This window comes from Hydractinia symbiolongicarpus, chromosome 6, assembly GCF_029227915.1.
Source record: "Hydractinia symbiolongicarpus strain clone_291-10 chromosome 6, HSymV2.1, whole genome shotgun sequence".
Taxonomy (NCBI): Eukaryota; Metazoa; Cnidaria; class Hydrozoa; order Anthoathecata; family Hydractiniidae; genus Hydractinia; species Hydractinia symbiolongicarpus.
In genome coordinates, this window is record NC_079880.1 from 16,974,089 (window position 1) to 16,993,303 (window position 19,215).

The following is a 19,215-nucleotide window of genomic DNA, read 5'->3' on the forward strand; positions in this document are numbered from 1 at the left end:
GGTCAGAAGTTAGGAGTATCCTAAGAATATGTTCAACCTGGATTGTTTGTTCTGGATATAAAAAGAATTTACCAATAGCTATAGCAACTTATAGCAAGCTTTATTTTATTAAGGCATTATATATATTTTCTAAGACATGCTAAGAATATATTAAGAATAATGAGGATAGTATTTGTCAGGAAAGTTAAGAACATTAAGGCTGAAACGAAAAAACCCTATTCTTATAAAATGCATGGTTTATAGACTAGAGAAGAATTTTATAAACTGTAAAAAGTAATTTTTCTGTTGTTACTGTTTTTAACACTACAAACTGGGTGATTCAGTGTTAATGTCGTTATAATAAACCTAAAGGTAAACAAACTTAAATCAATATTTACGTCTGTTACGTTATGATCGTTTGAAATATATTTGATTCTTAAATTCGAAAGCACTGCATTAGCTCTAAAAGTTAAACAGCTAAAAAATCGTTTGTGCTGTTTTCTTGGTACATAAAATCAAGTTAATAGTTAATTTTCTTGTTATGTTTTCTTGTTGTTTGGATTTGAATATTACGGTAAATATGCAATATACTGAAATGATTCGTGTTTTATTTTAAATTTTATGTGTTGTTAACTGTTGATTTCTTAAATTTTGAGTAAAACTCTGGAGGGGTTGCTGTGTATGCAACAGACTAAATATCTGATTAGGTATGATGCATTACAAACTGTATATTGTGGAAATTCTGTAACTATTTTCCCTGCTGTACTTCTAGCATGGCAAAACAAGTATATAATTTTAGCAGATTTAACTTTATCCCATAACGGTTTCGTTGGACATTTTATCATTTTTATTTTATTTTTATTTTATTTTTATTTTTTTCGTTGCACCTGCCTATATTCTGAAACATTTTGTTTCAGTGGGTATATAGAATAATGCAGATTATGAGTTTTAAAAATTACTAAGTTGTTCGCTTTTGTTTGGTATCCCTAACATGGATTCAATGGGAGATTTAGTGGAATGTTCCACGGGAATTCGGCTAGTAGATTATAATAGAGTTAGCTTACACACATCTTTTATAGTTGACAGAATTGCGAAATAATTTTCAGCATATTGTACAATGGTATTCACTAAATCAATGAGATTTATGACCAATAGCTTCCAGTATAAGCCTGAACATCATAAATACAGAGATTTCTTTCTACTTTTTAAAATAAGAGGTCACACAGTTCTGAAATAACGTGCGTGTAAAGTCAATTTCAATACTTCATACGCGATATTTGTGACTATTTTGTTTACACATGTTTTATAAGGTAAACGTTTATAAGAAAATGAGCATCAAAAACCTCAAAATTTTAAGAAAATCCCCAGCCTCATGCGTGTTAAGAACCAATTTTTGATGACCATTATATTTACATTTCAATTACTTAATCACTATAATTTCAAAACACAACACCATAAAATTTCTTTATTTCCAATCACGTATACATCCAAACAAAATTGGCATCATAAAAATAACGAAAGAAGTCTTTTTTCTGTAATAAAAATAAAAGATGTCCCAAATAAAATACATAACTGTAATGTTATTCACAGCTGTCGATAAAATGTTATTTAGGAAGAAAACATAGAAAATAGAGGAATAAAAATTAGGAAAATTTTTAAGAAAATTTTGCTACATAATGAGCAATATCTACATAATGAGCTCAGGTCACATGATTTTCTTTGTTTTTTCATGAAGTATTCACCTTGAACTTAACATCCCTTAGTTGACAGAGGTCATTTGTTGAAACAACATGCAAGTACATCCCAATACAATTTTTTTTGTAGAATTTCAGTTGTTTTATTAAATTAGGCTACAATGTCACTCCAAAATAAAGAATTTTCAACGGAAAGATCATGAAGGGTGGTTTTAAGCTATAATTTTCAGTGCAATATAATGCATCAAGTCCGATATTTCGGTCGATATCCTGAAAACCCATGGACTACTACAGATTTCAATCAAAAAGAAGGGTTAACCTTTTTTGAGTTTTATCAGATCTCGAAAATGCCCCCCAGAAATTCACTTAAAACTGAAGAAAAATAAAATTTCAAATACCAATAAAATCTGAACTGACGGAGGAATTTAAAAATAATTTCAGGATATCTTCAGACCCATAGTGTTTTCAACATACCTAGAAATGAAGCCTCATTCTTATAGAAAATAGTTCTTAAAAAAAACATGCCATTAAGCCAACACTGAAATATCATTTCTTGTTTCATCCCTTGATCATATACTCTATTCTGTTTTGTTAGATTTTTCCAGCAACTTAAACTTCACAGGCTTTGATTTAATTTGGGAATAAAGAATCTTTCTGGATATTTTTACTTTATTTTAAACAAACAGAAAACAACAAAGCTGAAGGCAAAATTTGTCTCCATGACAAGAGAATGGCCTTTTGCCTTTTCATACGGTACATGTTTTTTCTTACAAGTGTAATAATTTATTTTATAAAAAAAACAATTCTTGATGACAACTGAGGCCATGGATGACAGAGAAGTATAAATCGAAAAAAAAGTTTGATTAGCAAAACAATGGGAAGAATAAACTAAGCCCAAAAAACAATATCTTTTGATTTCACCTTGATCCTGTAATATACTTGCAGGCGTTAAGATCAACGTGAATATATTTGTAAGCTTTTTAACCTAAAAATATTCAAAATTGCTACAACAACAACAAAAAAAAATGTTACACCGACATACATACCATTACTTCTAGATATGGGAAGTTACAACCTATTCATCAACAGAGAATAATAAAGCAGGTGAATTTTGCATTCTTTTTATTTCTATTAATATTTTAAAATGGATTTATTCATGATTTTAATTCACAGTTCATAGAGGTATTTCTTCAAGCAAGTTTCAGGGTTTTTTTATATGCATTTGGCGACCATTTATTGTTATCATATATTTCTTTTGTCTACATATATTAATGGTTATTTTCTTTGCACTCCAGTTTTCCTATTCAAATACAACAACTCAATTTTTATCTTATGTTTCAAAATAAAAAAAGAAACAACAAGTTAAGAATATTGCTTTATGCTTTCAGCAGCGGATTTAGGATTTTTTAGGTGGTGCAAATAAGTTCAAGAAGCTAAATTGCTTGTTAGGACAATCAATCACAACTAGGGGTTTGAGGGGCATTGTAAGGGTCCAGTTTGGCACCCTGGAAACCAATGCCCTTAAATGCCCTCTAGCGGTTAAAATGGGTAAAAAATCAATTCCTAAACCTGTCTATCCGCGTCGGAAGAGGTGTTGCTTGCACTTCAAATCGTGTATTTTTTAAATTCTTTATTTTTTTGCAGCATAAACAATTGGTCCTGTTATGGAAGTTACAACGCTATATTATAGGATCATCATAACCATCTGTTATAGAATTTGTACGGTTTTTTTTTGTTTTTTTTTGATAATTGCACACATGTACTACCCTGACTGGTACACTTATCCAATCATTCAGTTATTGCTCCAATATCCAAATGTCAATTTGTAGAAAATGCCTATCATTCAACAACAGCACTAACATTTTCACTTTTAATACTTTTGAGTTAAAAATTGATAGTTCTGAGCAAAGGTGTTCATAATTGTCCAACATGTATGCCAAAAAATTTTAAAAAGGTCTTTTCTTACCAAATTCTAAGAAATACAACCAAACAATTATGCAAAATTCATAAAAATCATACAAAGCAAATCCTACGAAAATCATAGATCAAGTGAAGTTATTTGAGGTAGTTTGAAAACCATTGTGTTATAAGCATTGCTTTAAGGGAAGAAACTGTTTGTTGAAGGAAGTTTTGTGGTTCAGCTTTCTGTAAAATTTTAGCATTTTGTGGAAATAAACTTTTGTAAATTTATCGAAAAGCATGAATAAGTTTCCTTTGGAAACACTTCATTTTTTATCCATCATGGTCTTAAAAGATCTATGTCTGAAATAACTAAATGAATTTAGTAACATCGAAAAAATAAAATATAACTAATTTCTAGCTGAAATGGTTGAGAAAATTCTAGATAATGATCCAATTCTACAAGCCTTTACCACTCTAGAATGTACTAAGGAACATGAAACAGGTGGCTTCACAATTCTTCTAAGTTATTGCAGAAAGCTGGGGTCATTTTAAAATACCACATCAAAACAAATGACAAATATTTTTTTCTACAACTACAAACTCCTTAGTCAACTTGTTTTGGATGTTCAATAATATACAAGCAACAAAATACTAATAATACTAAAAATAAAATTATTTGAGTAATCGGTAAATGCAGGAATATATTGTGACAGAGATAGCACCTGAAATTCATGATGGGCCCAGCTTAGTGGCCTAAAAATATGATAAACTGTCAATTTTATGTGTAATTTTCCCAGCACAGTATCCAGACCATAAGAAATGTTTTACACAAAAATAGTTTGTTGATTGTTATTGTGTAAACAGAACTAAAATTTAAAAATTTAAAAAGTATAGCCATTGCAAAATTTCTTCAGATTGGTCTAAAAGCACCCCATAAAAGTTTAAAGCCAATAACTTTCTTTTTACAAATCATTGCATTTTGTACTTTCCTATAATTAGCCCAAGGAAACACTCCCACAACTATAACTGGCTACTATGGTCCAATTATATTTTTCCATAATTCTTCTACAAAATTATAAGTAGGTTTGCATTTAATGTGGCGAATATAGCACCTTTACAATGCACTAATATACCACACTTTGGTATAAAAAGGCTTGGGATATGTCTTAATGTGTTTAGCTTGCTAAAAACATTTTAACAAAAAATATTTTGCACATTTCAGGAGAACTAATTTGTAACCTACAAACAGACAAGTATATGTATGTGCGTATGTTAGTTAGTATGTGCGTATGTGCGTATCTGCGTATCTGCGTATGTGCGTATGTATGTATGTCTCTACACTTTCTTACCCAATTATCCCCCTCCATTCTTTCCAAGTGCCCCAACCAATTCAATCTTCTTATCTGGATAACATCTTTAATTCTACGGATACTTAGCCTGCTTCTTAGCTCATCTGAACTCTTTCTGTCTCTCAGACTGGCGTTACACATCCACCTAACCATTCTCATATCATTCCTTTCTAAACGGTCAAGATCTTCCTGCTTCACTGCCCATGTCTCACTACCATACAACATAACACTTCTTACACAGGCCTCATACAACCTACCTTTTAACTCAATTGACAAGACTCTGCTAGTCAACAAAGGAAGTAACTCTCTGAACTTTTTCCCAGCAGAACCTATCCTGCAAGTAACACTTCTTCCGACACCCCCTTTACTGCCCAACATATCACCTAAGTAACAGAAGTTCTCAACTATCTCTAACGAGCTACTGTTGCACATCATTGAAGCTGGAAATACTTCATTCTCTATAATCTCACCTTTGCAACGCTTGCATACAAACTGAATGTCAGCTCTTAACCTTCCACCAATACTACTGCACTTCTTATGTACCCAATGCTTGCAAGTCTGACAAAAAATTGAGTTACTACCAACCCCTTTCCTGCAAACTCCACAAGGCCACTTTCCAACTACAAGGTCACACTTGGCTGCAATGCTACTAATCATGACTTTAGACTTTGCTGTGTTCCCCCTTAGCCCTTTCTCTTCTAGTCCTTTCTTCCACTTCTCACACTTTTCAACTAATTCTTCCATCGACTCTGCTATGAGAACCAAATCATCTGCATACAATAACTCCCATGTACAACCTGTTCTAAACTCCATCGACAGCCCTTCTAAGACTAGAACAAACAACATAGGACTAAGTACAGAACCCTGATGTACACTAACATTTACACTAAATTAATCACTAAGTAAATTGTTAATCCTGACACGACTTCTAGCATTGCTGTACATAGACTGTATCATCGTAACTAGCCACTCATCCACACCTAATTTTCTCATAGCACACCAAATAACTTTACGTGGCACTCTATCAAAAGCTTTCTCTAAATCTACAAAGGCAAAATAGAGATTCTTTCTCTTTCCTAAATACTTTTCCTGAAGCTGTCTGACTAAAAATATTGCATCTGTAGTGCCACACCCTGGAACAAAACCAAATTCCATCTTATCTATATCAATTCTTTCTGTAAGTAACTTATCACTCTTTCAATAACTTTCATTACTTGATCAACCAATTTCAAACCTCTATAGTTACCTCTTTCTAATGCATCACCCTTGCCCTTGAAACAATTCACTATTACACTCGACTGCCACTCACTCGGAATAGCACCATCCTTTATAATCTGATTAGCAAGACTTGTAATAAGCTCAACTCCAATATATCCAGATGCTTTTACCATATCTGCAACAATACCTGATACTCCTGCAGCCTTGCCAATCTTCAATTTTCTAATAGCCTCCACTACCCATTCTGTCTTGATCTGCATAGCTGGCCCTTCTACAACATCATCTTCAGACAAATTATTCTCATCCCAATCAAACTCAGTGTTAAGCAACCTCTGATAATAATTCTTCCAAGCTACCCTTTTCTCCTCCTCTGTGATAGCCAAGATACCTTCATCATTACGTATACACTTCTCACCTACAATATCTTAATTAGTCTTCTTCATTTGCTTTGCTATCTTGAACACTTCATTGCGCTGGTTTCCCTTCTTAACACATCTGGAAATCTGTTTCTCTCTGCTTCTGATTTTGCCTTATACACTGCTGTACAAGCACGACGCTTAGCTTCTAAGTAAATATTTTTACTACCACCTGACTTCCACTCTTTCCAAAGTTTCCTCTTTTCCTTTATACACTGGTCAACCTCATTATTCCACCACCAGGTCTGTCTATGTCTAGCTGGTCCTTTCGTCCACCCACAGGTATCATCAGAAGCTTCTAGAAGACAATTCTTCAGAGTAGTCCAAGTACTTTCAACATTGTCACTATCCATTGACCATTGTGGGCTAATTGCTGAACTTTTGCACTAAATTGTCTTGCTACAATCTCTTCCTTCAGCTTCCAGACTTTTCGACGTGGACTGTACTTTCCCTTGGCTTCTTTAAGACGCTTCAAGATAATATTACAAACCAGCAACCTATGCTGGGAAACACACTCTTCCCCCGATATAACTTTCACGTCCTTCACCACTTTCTTGTCTGACTTTCTAACCAGGAAGTAATCTATCTGTGTCTTACAACCACCTGACTCATATGTTATCAGCCTACTCTGTCTTTTACTGAATGATGTGTGCAAACCACCATGTCCGTTGCCATTCCAAACTCAAGCAATCTCTCTTCCTTATTTCTGCTCTCAAATCCGTAGCCTCCATGCACACCTCTATAACCTTCAGATGACTTCCCAACATGACCATTAAAGTCGCCGCCCACCATGACAAGTTCAGTATCTCCAAACTTTGATGTGACTGCTATTAACTCATCATAAAACTTATCTTTATCTTCCTCACTGAGTCCACATTGTGTAGCATAAACTGACAGAAAAGTGACAATCCTATTACCTATCAAAAACTTTATCACTATAATACGACTATTAACACGCATAAAATCTATTACTTTTTCTACACCTCTTGCTTTCTGTAAAAATATGATGAAATCAAACCTATCTTTTTCAACCAAACGTTTGGAGAGGTACACCTAAATTTTTTGGTAAAATTTTACCATTGCAAATTCATCAATGCACCACCCCCAAATCCGCCCCTGGCCTTCATACCTATTTTAAAAATGTGTTTAATGATCAACATTGAAGTGCACTGCAGACATTGTAAAAGATACATTCATCTTATTATTAGTTTAATTTTTGATTTTAATTTTGTTTTTATCACAAAGTTTGGTTTTAGAATGAATGTATTAATGGTTGAATACCATCCCCCCTTAATACCTGTTTTGCAAAACCTAACCTGTATTCTTTTACTTTGTATTTTATTAACTGTGCTTTAGAATGTTAAACCAGTGTTACGTAGCCGGTTACATGCGTCTGCAAGGTACAAAAAAGTGGCACTGGCTGAACCTTTGCAGAACAGGATTGTTTAGTATGTATTCTTATTCATATAATTTTATGTTTTGCGTTGTTTTTTTCATAAGAGCAATGGCACATAATATTTTTTTGCAAATAATGTGGTTTTTAGCAAACAACATCATGATAGAAATGTCTTTTTTAACACTTGATCAAACTTAACATACTAGCAATATCTGAAGAAACATTTGATCACATATAATAATGTTTTCTTTTCTTTTTGCTTTATTTTATTTTTTACAAATCCCTTTTTTTTTATTTGTTATTCATGGTGACTACGGTCCTGGACATTCCTGAAATATATTGGAAAAATCCACTTGTCCTGGAAATTCCTAGGAAAATCCTGGAATTTTGATCAAAAAGTGAAGATGTTCAGGAATTGTCCTGGAAAGTGATCATGTTAAGAAAAATGGTTGCAATTATGAATATTTAAATCTTTTTACAAACATTACAAAAAGGATATTTTCTTGGGTGAAGGGTCTCTTTAAGAGACAAGAGAGGAGTTGAACGTCCTCCACCATACCTTAGTTTAAAAAGGCGATTGTGGAAGTCCCATGAAATGCCACATAGTGATGGTGTCACTTTAAAAAACACCCAGTCTGGTCTGTGAACGGTTGGTGCTAGGAAGGGCATCCAGCTGTAAAACAATGCCAAAACTCTTTATTAATGGCCAAAAGAATAGTTGATCAGACAAACTGCGTAAACGGGGCCGGAACTCTAAGGAGTGAAGGTGTCGCGCACGGTAGGACAGATGTCAGGTATGAGCATCGTCAGACCGTTACCCAGCTATCACATCACAAGGTAGATAACACTAGGTTGAGGATGGCTAGTGTAAATGTTGGTACTCTGAGAGGTAGAGCAGGTGAAGTAGTTAAAATGTTAGAACGTAGATCTGTTGATATGTGTTGTGTTCAGGAAGTCAGGTGGAGAGGAGCTTCAGTAAGATTTGTGGAAGGTAGGAGGGCAAGGTATAAGCTTTTTTGGATTGGTACTAGTGATGGATATGGAGGAGTTCGCATATTCGTTGCAGAGAAGTGGGTAAAAAAAGTAATAGATGTTATGCGTGTTATTAGTCGTATAATAGTGATAAAGTTTTTGATAGGTAATAGGATTGTCACTTTTCTGTCAGTTTATGCTCCACAATGTGGACTCAGTGAGGAAGATAAAGATAAGTTTTATGATGAGTTAATAGCAGTCACATCAAAGTTTGGAGATACTGAACTTGTCATGGTGGGCGGCGACTTTAATGGTCATGTTGGGAAGTCATCTGAAGGTTATAGAGGTGTGCATGGAGGCTACGGATTTGAGAGCAGAAATAAGGAAGAAGAGAGATTGCTTGAGTTTGGAATTGCAACGGACATGGTGGTTTGCAACACATCATTCAGTAAAAGACAGAGTAGGCTGATAACATATGAGTCAGGTGGTTGTAAGACACAGATAGATTACTTCCTGGTTAGAAAGTCAGACAAGAAAGTGGTGAAGGACGTGAAAGTTATATCGGGGGAAGAGTGTGTTTCCCAGCATAGGTTGCTGGTTTGTAATATTATCTTGAAGAGTCTTAAAGAAGCCAAGGGAAAGTACAGGCCACGTCGAAAAGTCTGGAAGCTGAAGGAAGAGATTGTAGCAAGACAATTTTGTGCAAAAGTTCAGCAATTAGCCCACAATGGTCAATGGATAGTGACAATGTTGAAAGTACTTGGACTACTCTGAAGAATTGTCTTCTAGAAGCTTCTGATGATACCTGTGGGTGGACGAAAGGACCAGCTAGACATAGACAGACCTGGTGGTGGAATAATGAGGTTGACCAGTGTATAAAGGAAAAGAGGAAACTTTGGAAAGAGTGGAAGTCAGGTGGTAGTAAAAATATTTACTTAGAAGCTAAGCGTCGTGCTCGTACAGCAGTGTGTGTATAAGGCAAAATCAGAAGCAGAGAGAAACAGATTTGCAGATGTGTTAAGAAGGGAAACCAGCGCAATGAAGTGTTCAAGATAGCAAAGCAAATGAAGAAGACTAATTAAGATATTGTAGGTGAGAAGTGTATACGTAATGATGAAGGTGTTTTGGCTAGCACAAAGGAGGAGAAAAGGGTAGCTTGGAAGAACCATTATCAGAGGTTGCTTAACACTGAGTTTGATTGGGACAAGGATAATATGTCTGATGATGATGTTGTAGAAGGGCCAGCTATGCAGATCAAGACAGAATGGGTAGTGGAGGCTATTAGGAAATTGAAGATTGGCAAGGCTGCAGGAGTATCAGGTATTGTTGCAGAGATGGTAAAAGCATCTGGATATATTGGAGTTAAGCTTATTACAAGTCTTGCTAACCAGATTATAAAGGATGGTGCTATTCCGAGTGAGTGGCAGTCGAGTGTAATAGTGAATTGTTTTAAGGGCAAGGGTGATGCATTAGAAAGGGGTAACTATAGAGGTTTGAAGTTGGTTGATCAAGTAATGAAAGTTATTGAAAGAGTGATTGATAAGTTAATTAGAGAAAGAATTGACATAGATAAGATGCAATTTGGTTTTGTTCCAGGGCGTGGCACTACAGATGCAATATTTTTACTCAGACAGCTTCAGGAAAAGTATTTAGGAAAGAGAAAGAATCTCTATTTTGCCTTTGTAGACTTAGAGAAAGCTTTTGATAGAGTGCCACGTAAAGTTATTTGGTGGGCTATGAGAAAATTAGGTGTGGATGAGTGGCTAGTTACGATGATACAGTCTATGTACAGCAATGCTAGAAGTCGTGTCAGGATTACTGATTCACTTAGTGATTAATTTAGTGTAAATGTTGGTGTACATCAGGGTTCTGTACTTAGTCCATTGTTATTTGTTCTAGTCTTAGAAGCCCTGTCAATGGAGTTCAGAACAGGTTGTCCATGGGAGTTATTGTATGCAGATGATTTGGTTCTTATAGCAGAGTCGATGGAAGAATTAGTTGAAAAGTTTGATAAGTGGAAGAAAGGACTAGAAGAGAAAGGGCTAAAGGTAAACACAGCAAAATCTAGAGTCATGATTAGTAGCATTGCAGCCAAGTGTGACCTTGTAGTTGGAAAGTGGCCTTGTGGAGTTTGCAGGAAAGGGGTTGGTAGTAACTCAATTTTTTGTCAGACTTGCAAGCATTGGGTACAAAAGAAGTGCAGTAGTATTAGTGGAAAGTTAAGAGCTGACATTCAGTTTGTATGCAAGCGTTGCAAAGGTGAGATTATAGAGAATGAAGTATTTCCAGCTTCAATGATGTACAACAGTGGCTCGTTAGAGATAGTTGAGAACTTTTGTTACTTAGGTGATATGTTGGGCAGTGAAGGGGTGTTGGAAGAAGTGTTACTTGCAGGATAGGTTCTGTTTGTAAAAAGTTCAGAGAGTTACTTCCTTTGTTGACTAGCAGAGTCCTGTCAATTGAGGTAGAAGGTAGGTTGTATGAGGCCTGTGTAAGAAGTGTTATGTTGTACGGTAGTGAGACATGGGCAGTGAAGCAGGAAGATCTTGACCGTTGAGAAAGGAATGATATGAGAATGGTTAGGTGGATGTGTAACGCCAGTCTGAGAGACAGAAAGAGTTCAGATGAGCTAAGAAGCAGGCTAAGTCTCCGTAGAATTAAAGATGTTATCCAGATAAGAAATTGAATTGGCTGGGGCACTTGGAAAGAATGGAGGAGGATAATTGGGTAAGAAAGTGTAGAGACTTGATAGTTCCTGGGGCAAAGCCCAGAGGCAGAGCGAGAAAGACTTGGCAGGAGGTTATAAGGACAGACTTGATACAGAGGAAGTTGAGTTTAGATCTAACACAGTCTAGATCAGATTGGAAGAGGGGCATTAATATACCCGTCCAACCCATGCCAGCATGGAAAACGGACGTTAAGCTGAGAATGATGATGATGATGATGTTTCTTAAACCTCTTTATTTTACATCACTGAGCATCATTTTTAATTAATTTTTCATGGGCTTCCTGTAATCAATGAATGAGATGTCATAATGCTCGTTAAGATTCTAAAAGTTCTTAGAGACCAATATGTTATCTTTTAAGGAAGCTTCCAGAACTTCATTATGTTAGCTTTGCTCATTAAGAAAAAAAGAATATTTTTGTTTTTGCCATTTTCTACTTTAGTCCTAAAATGTCTCAGAAAATTAACATTAAATTTTGTTGAGATTAATTAAATCGATGTTTTTCATGTATGTACCTGAAAATGAAGGTTGCATTGTCTATCCACTTACTGCAACATTTTGTTTGCATCATATGTTTGTTCTAAATTAATCAAAATGGACAAAAATACTTATTCCCACATGGTCGTAAGTTTGTGTACAAGACCAAAACTACTTTTAGTGCAATACACTCTAGACCTAATTTACTCGATGACCATATATATTTATATATATATATGGTCATGGTATATTTTTCAATGAATTTTTTTTAAAGATATGAATTTAATGCTAATTCCACAAAATTTAATACCTGTGAAAACTAGTCCTTCAATCCAGGAGAAAATTTTTTTAGTGGGTTTTAAAGGGAAAGCACATTAGTGATACATACTAGGTTCATGACGTGAAGAAAAATTCACATATCTAGGTGAGGTAAAGTTACAAATATTTCTAGGTTGCAGTGCATCCATTTTAAAAATTGCTTTATCTTCAAAGGTTTTATTGGGCTTGTGATTTTTAAGATTAACAATACGTCCAGGAATTGTTCTGAAATATAAAACAATTTTGTCCTGGAAGATCCTGGAATGTTTTGGAATTTACATTTTAGTTTTCTGTGGTCATCATGTTATTCTTTAGTGTCCATCGCAATGGAGAACCAAAACATCCAGGCTTAAAACTTTTGCTGGACAAAAGGATATTGCAAAGTATGGATACAGTGAGTCAAGCTTTATTCTTAGTTGCAATTGTAATTGTCATACATTGGATTTTTAACCGGTTTATGCCCTGCCCTGCATTTATAACAATGCTATGTGTGAATGTAAAAAATTTGTAGATGATAAAAGAATGTGCCACAAGATTTTAATTTGCATGCTTCCAAGGATTTATTATTTTTTTCTGACTTCATTAATACTAATCCAGTGTTACAATTCTTTATTTTCATATGCAAAAGTTTCCTACTTTTTTGCGTAGAACCTTTTAAGTTATTACAGAAATTTGAAACGGAAAAAATGAATTTTCGATTATAATTTTCAGGCAGCGAATCACTAAACAATAAACCAAATAACAGTATATTTGTGTCAAATAATTTTACTATTCCTCGTATAAAGATTATCAAGGAGCATCCAATTTATGTATTTTTAGCTGTGAATAAAATATAGTATAGTTAAATTCACATTGCTACAATTTTCTTTTGATAAGTTATATGGTTAGAAGTTAGAAGTCATTTAGCATTCAATCATTTGATTCAGTAATATATTAATGCCAGTTATGTTTCTCATACTTGTGAATACATATAAAGAAGTAAATGTAAAAAAATGAAAGTATCTTTTCCTTTTGCTGCTTTAGTGCTCTGTAGGGAGAGGAATTTCCCATAAAAATAAATTTGCATTCTTAGGGTAGGTGATTCAAAAGTACCTGGTAATCCTCATATTACCTTAAAAATGTAAAAAAAATGTAAATCTTGTACCAATGTAAAACAATAATTAGTATTTTTTAGTGAAATTAATTTTTGCTCTCTGAATCTTAGGTTCTTCAATATATATCCAACAAAATCAAATTAAGAACAGGTGCTGTTCGTTGGTATGTTTTGCAAATTGTCCATTTATATGTCTCTGTGGAAGAAAATCGAATCAGCTTTATAAAAGAAGTGGCCCTTATGATATATGGAATACATGTTTTTTTTTAAAGCACAACGTTTATAAGCATATAAGGCTTAGGTTTAGTAAAAAAAAGCATATGGTAAGTATATTATGTAATATTTAAGACTACTTTCAGAAACCTCAAAGCAGCTTAATGATTGAGCACTTAAAGTTTTATTGAAAATAAATCTTGCTTACCTTTATACCCTAAAATAGTGTACCCTGTCTGGGAAAAACAAGTGTGGTGACCAACTTCTACCTGGTTAATTTTGTTTTACATAAGCATATCGCAAGCTTAATCTAAGCCTTTTACAAATAAGGATTATGCATACACGAGTCTGATTTCAAAAAGTATGTATGCTTATAAAAAAATACGTATGCAATTGATTATTTCACTTGTGTTCCAATCGTTTTGAAGAAAGTAAACCGTTCACATTGTTAGCTTGGTCACGATGGATGGTATTGAAGTCAAAGAAACGAAAAATATTAAAACTGGTACCAGATATGTTGCTGTTGGATACAATCGACCGTTAATAAAAGATGTGTATGAGAATGGTCAAAATTCATTTAATGTGACCCCAAAGAGGTATAATATTGTTTATCCTAAAGCCAAAAAAGGAATTTCTTTCTTAACTTTTCTTGATAAATTTTTGACACTTTTATTTTTGTAAATACAAAATTTGGTTGCCTGCACACAATTGTAACAACTAACAAATTGTAACTTGCATGTGCACCATTTTTTAAAGTATCGATTTTATGTTATTATTCTGTTATAATTACAGATCGACATTGCCCAAGAATTCTTCGAAAAACGTAAGTCTATGGTATGCTTATTTATATTGTGTCATCAAGAAAGTGAGATTCATTATGAAATGTGTGGGAAAAATTCTCTGCCATACCGAAATATGAAATTCTAACTCAGAAAATTTTATAAGAATTTGGCAGGTAATCATCAGGGAAGTCATTCTTCGTCTGTAAACTCCGATGACAGTACTTTAAGTGATCATTTGTCTTATTTATACATTATTTATACATTCATTTTACGACTCTCCAATGTGTCTAAAATATCCAATTCAGTTGAAAATGTTATAAATATACTAGACCGACTTTAAACTTTAACCCTATTAAGCCAGGGCACTTGTGACTCAGGTTAGGCCTGAAGGTATGGGTAATAAATATCCCCCTCTCCTCCTTTTGATTTTTCAGGAACGTCTGAGGGCTATAGAACATAAAAATTTGCCAGGTTTTCTTATTCCAATAAACATATCAAAAAAGTATTTCATCTTCAACTTTCAGCGTTGTGTCATTGATGATAGCTGGTACCTAAAAACTAAAAGTTACGTATGGAAATCTTTCCAATGAATTAAAAATATTTAAAAAAATAGTTTGAAAAAATGTAAGTTCATCTAAAAAGAATAAAACCTAAATCAAAGAGGTTTTTTGGAAGAAATGGTATATGGTCAGAAAACGTATAAAAATACTGGGGATTTCAGGAATTTCGGGAATTCAAGGTCGGCGAAATGTAACACCTGTTTTACACTAAATAATAAATTTAATATTTCTGCATTTCAATTGATTATATAATTATAAAAACTTGAAAAAAGATCGATTTAATTGACATTCTTAATTCGAATAGCTGGTTTCCTATAGGATTTAGCAAATATTTAAGTTAACCTGCTTAATACGGTTAACATACAAGTGTCCTTGTTCTATTCAAGTACACAAAAGTGATCATAAAAATGTAAGACCAGTCTGTTGTTTCATCTGTTTTAGAAGTGTGACAAAGTTGTATTTCGAAGGGGATGCAAGGCTTACTTAAAAAAGCAAGGTAATAATAAAAATGAAGACAATAGCAAGCCATGTTATTATGAAAACACCATTGATAAGAGTGGAGCTGATGGTAATTGCACTGGAAAATTTATGTCTTGCTTAACGAATGAAATAACGAATGAACTAGATAAAAGCAGAACTAACGAAGCTATTCTAAAAGACGATAATATGGTGGAGGATGTGGTTGATATTTTTAAGGGAAAAGTAGATGATGGAGAAAATGATTCAAGCATTAGTGCATTTAATGATGCAGGAGATGACGGAGAAATTGACAGAAAAAATGACTTAGAAATTGAGGCATGCAGTCATGTAGAAAATGTAGTGCGTAATGCGACCTTCAATAAAAACAAAAACAGAAATGATAAAAAAGGACGAAAAAAGATTTTAAAAGGGTTTGGTACTAGTTACAGCAAACACATAACTAAGGACACTGTTAGTTCTAAAAAACTGTCCACAAACTCAGACAGTTTGTCAAATTTGTATAGTAAAGCTGAAGGACATGACTCTACATTAAGTAGTGACACCGAAGAAAAATTCGACTTTTTTGAAGAAGATGATAAGAATGAAGCAACACCTACAGTAAAACCTGTGTCAAATGATACTGCTATAGAAGTTCTAACCAGTGATCAAAATAATCCTGTCCATTCAGGTAAATACAAGCACAGAGATAAGCAACCATCATTGATTGAAGACGAACCAACGGAACGAGAGACGACTGTAGATCCTATATCACCATCCTTTACTGCCACCCACATGAAAGAGATTTACAAGACACAAAAAGAATTACGAAACACAAGTAAGGAATTATTATTATCATCATCTGATGAATTATCTGTTTGTGCAGAATTTCTCTGCGAAAGAAAATAGATGTATTTTTTTTAACACTTCCAGATTTTATTCGCACAGCTAATCTTTTTTTTTCAACTATCAGTTGTAAAGAAAGCAGCATGTTAAGCGTTTTTTTAATTTTGCAATTCCATAAGTTAATGCAATAAAAACTATATTGTTCTTTTCCAATATTTTCATAGTGTGAAACATAGCGGTGACATCAAAAGTTACATTTTGCCTTAATTAGTCCGATAAACAGTATGCTAAAAATAGAAAGTCACTGTATTTCTTAAATATTCTTTTTTATGATAATAAGGCAGTCACTTGTTGTGTCTTTAATGTCAGGATTATTTTGATTTAAATTAATCGATGCTTCAATGATATCTAGTTAATTCCAGTTAATGTGTTGTTTAGAATCTCCAAATGTTTTCGATGCTAGTGGTACACAAGGTGAAATTGCGGAGCCTGTCACAGATAACCAAGGTAAAGCTAAAATTCCTAAAATTTATTCTCGGTAAACATGTTTGCTGCCATCTTTCATTCTCGTTCCCAGAGCTCTTTAAGATAAACCTTAAAAGTAGTTACGGACCTGTCTGACCACCCGATAGCTTCTCATTGGTTTATTTCTTGAAATTTTTTTTCCCACGAAAAATTGTATTTAGCGTTTTAACATAATCAAACATGGCGGTGGAGACTAAAATATTAAAGTTTTTCTTTTAAAAGTCTTTGATTTATGCTGTGACTGAATTTTAAGCAGATAATAAGAAAGAACATAATTTGGCTCTCCCTTTTTTTAAAAAAATTACTTGTTAATATTTTGACCATTTTTCACACAGCTTGCTATTTATAATTGATGACCAGATGACCAGTTTTTTTTATAGTGTTGGGCGAAAATTCCACTCTCTTTTGGTAGAATAACTACTGCAAAGTGTACAAAAACGCTATTTCATCAAACTTTTGCGAGTTTCGTGTATTTTGAGTGTATTGTGAGTTGCGAATGTTTATTAGCTAGTTGCAAAAAATTCTTTGTGCAGAATAATTCACATTTATTTATCATTAAGTTTATCTCCTAGATTTTTAAGTTTCTAAATATAAGAAACAAACATTTTGTCATGAAAAACTTTAGTGGAAAACCTTTTGGCACGATTTTTACTTCCCTGAAACTGACCATGTTGCTAACTGCAGCTGAGCTTTTGGTATTAGAGGGTGGCAAACATTTCGTTTTGGGTGTTAATATTAGATCCCTCACTGACATTTGTGAAAGAACTCGATACTGTGACTGACTTTGCCATTTCGGTGTTATTATCAAAATTCGAGATTGTCTTCATTTGACTTTTGCTAGAATTCTGCTGACATCAACTACAAACCATATTGTCCTAACGAAGTTCCTGATATTAAGAATAAGACAATATTGATATTAAGATCGTTTCGAAATCATTTTGGTTGTTTCATTAGTTTTGGTACATAGGTTATTAACTAACATTCGAACCATGCATTGAATATTTTACGGTTTTGATCAATAAATTTCCCAGGATTTTCAGTTAAGGCAATAAGACCAACTGGTGACTAGTCATTGTTACGACCGTCTTCAAAAAGTACTCCCTGGCCGCCTTTAAGTCTTCACTGGACAAGATAATTGTTGCTACTTGACAGATGGGCTTATTTAATTTTGTAGTAAAAAAAATTACTTTTACAGTTACTGATAAATCTTTAAACAAGTCCAAGTAATCAGATAACTTGACTGAATCTGTGTTTCATCAGATCGATAACGTAATTTGGTAATTTGTACCTGGATATTAAGTTGCCAAATATTTTTCTTAAACCTCTGAAAGCCAGTACAGTACATCTGGTGACTCTTCATGGTGAGCAATTTCTTTTACTGTTCGGATAAATTTTCTTTCAAATTGAGTGTTTTAACGTTGTATGCAGGAAATTTTGATACGTCTGACTTCATCCACTCGAATCCTTCTATCCATGCAGATCCTGGACTGACATCTAAGATAGCGGCACCTCGTCTAGCCAACATCGGCTATCATATCTTTACTTTTCACATACATCCAATCATCATGTTTGTTAAATCTGTTAAAATCAATTACTCGATTTCTCACCCATGTTTTGAGAGGTTTTTTCTCGTTTGTTATGCAAAATAAAGCAATTTGACTATCGGTTATTTTGACTGATCCAATATGGCATTTTTCACAACAAAGCCTGTGTGGGCAATTTAGTTGGCTGCAATTCTCTCAGCTGTGTTGTTCCTTCTGTAATTATTTTAGAGCGAGCAGAACATGCGATTTACTGACTAGCATCTGCATTATCGATTGTATTCACATCTAAACTTACAGCATCAGACAGTACTATTGCCAAATGTAACGTTGCAGACACCACTCTTGCTATAATAACTTCACGGTGTTGTACATTTTCTGTACATCTGTATGAAAAGTGATTGAATGACTAAACCAACGTATGACAATTTTCTAGCATTTTTTTCATGTCATTGGTGCCTTTAGCAAGTTTGTCATTTAAACTTATTCCACCGTCAGTGGGTTGCGACGCAAGTCGACATGGTGTTGTAAACGACTTTCCCCGCACAGCCTGCCAGGAAATGTAGTTTTATAGTTGATGGTGTTGTGATGACTGTTGTTGTGTCAGTGTAAAGTTGTGCACAAAGTCTATAAGTCCAAGTGATTATATTTTCTTTTCTGAATTGATAACATCTTCCTTGTCTTTAACAGATTTGTTAAGTTTTCTGAGTTGATTGTAGTAAACTTTCAATTCCTTTTTTCTTGTTTGGAGC

General features: G+C 33.9%; 2 protein-coding genes across 4 annotated transcripts in view; one reads left to right on the forward strand and one right to left on the reverse strand.

Annotated features, from left to right (window-relative positions):
• The window catches only part of LOC130647225 (doublecortin domain-containing protein 2-like), a 61,476-nt gene that overhangs the window by 16,214 nt on the left and 26,047 nt on the right, over positions 1-19,215 (forward strand). For all 3 annotated transcript variants that reach the window (XR_008982821.1, XM_057453006.1, XM_057453007.1), the window contains exons 2-9: positions 2,732-2,777; positions 7,915-8,006; positions 12,763-12,841; positions 13,652-13,704; positions 14,206-14,349; positions 14,546-14,576; positions 15,537-16,389; positions 16,836-16,904. Coding sequence is in view for 2 of the 3 variants with exons in the window: in XM_057453006.1 (XP_057308989.1) it covers positions 2,732-2,777; positions 7,915-8,006; positions 12,763-12,841; positions 13,652-13,704; positions 14,206-14,349; positions 14,546-14,576; positions 15,537-16,389; positions 16,836-16,904 (1,367 nt within the window). In the remaining variant the exon portion in view is untranslated. The remainder of the gene's footprint in view (positions 1-2,731; positions 2,778-7,914; positions 8,007-12,762; positions 12,842-13,651; positions 13,705-14,205; positions 14,350-14,545; positions 14,577-15,536; positions 16,390-16,835; positions 16,905-19,215) is intronic.
• LOC130647227 (uncharacterized) overlaps positions 7,171-19,215 on the reverse strand; it is a 98,419-nt gene continuing 86,374 nt past the window's right edge. Inside the window, exon 2 of the mRNA XM_057453008.1 lies at positions 7,171-7,295. Coding sequence (XP_057308991.1) covers positions 7,177-7,295 — 119 coding nt within the window. The 3' untranslated portion in view covers positions 7,171-7,176. The remainder of the gene's footprint in view (positions 7,296-19,215) is intronic.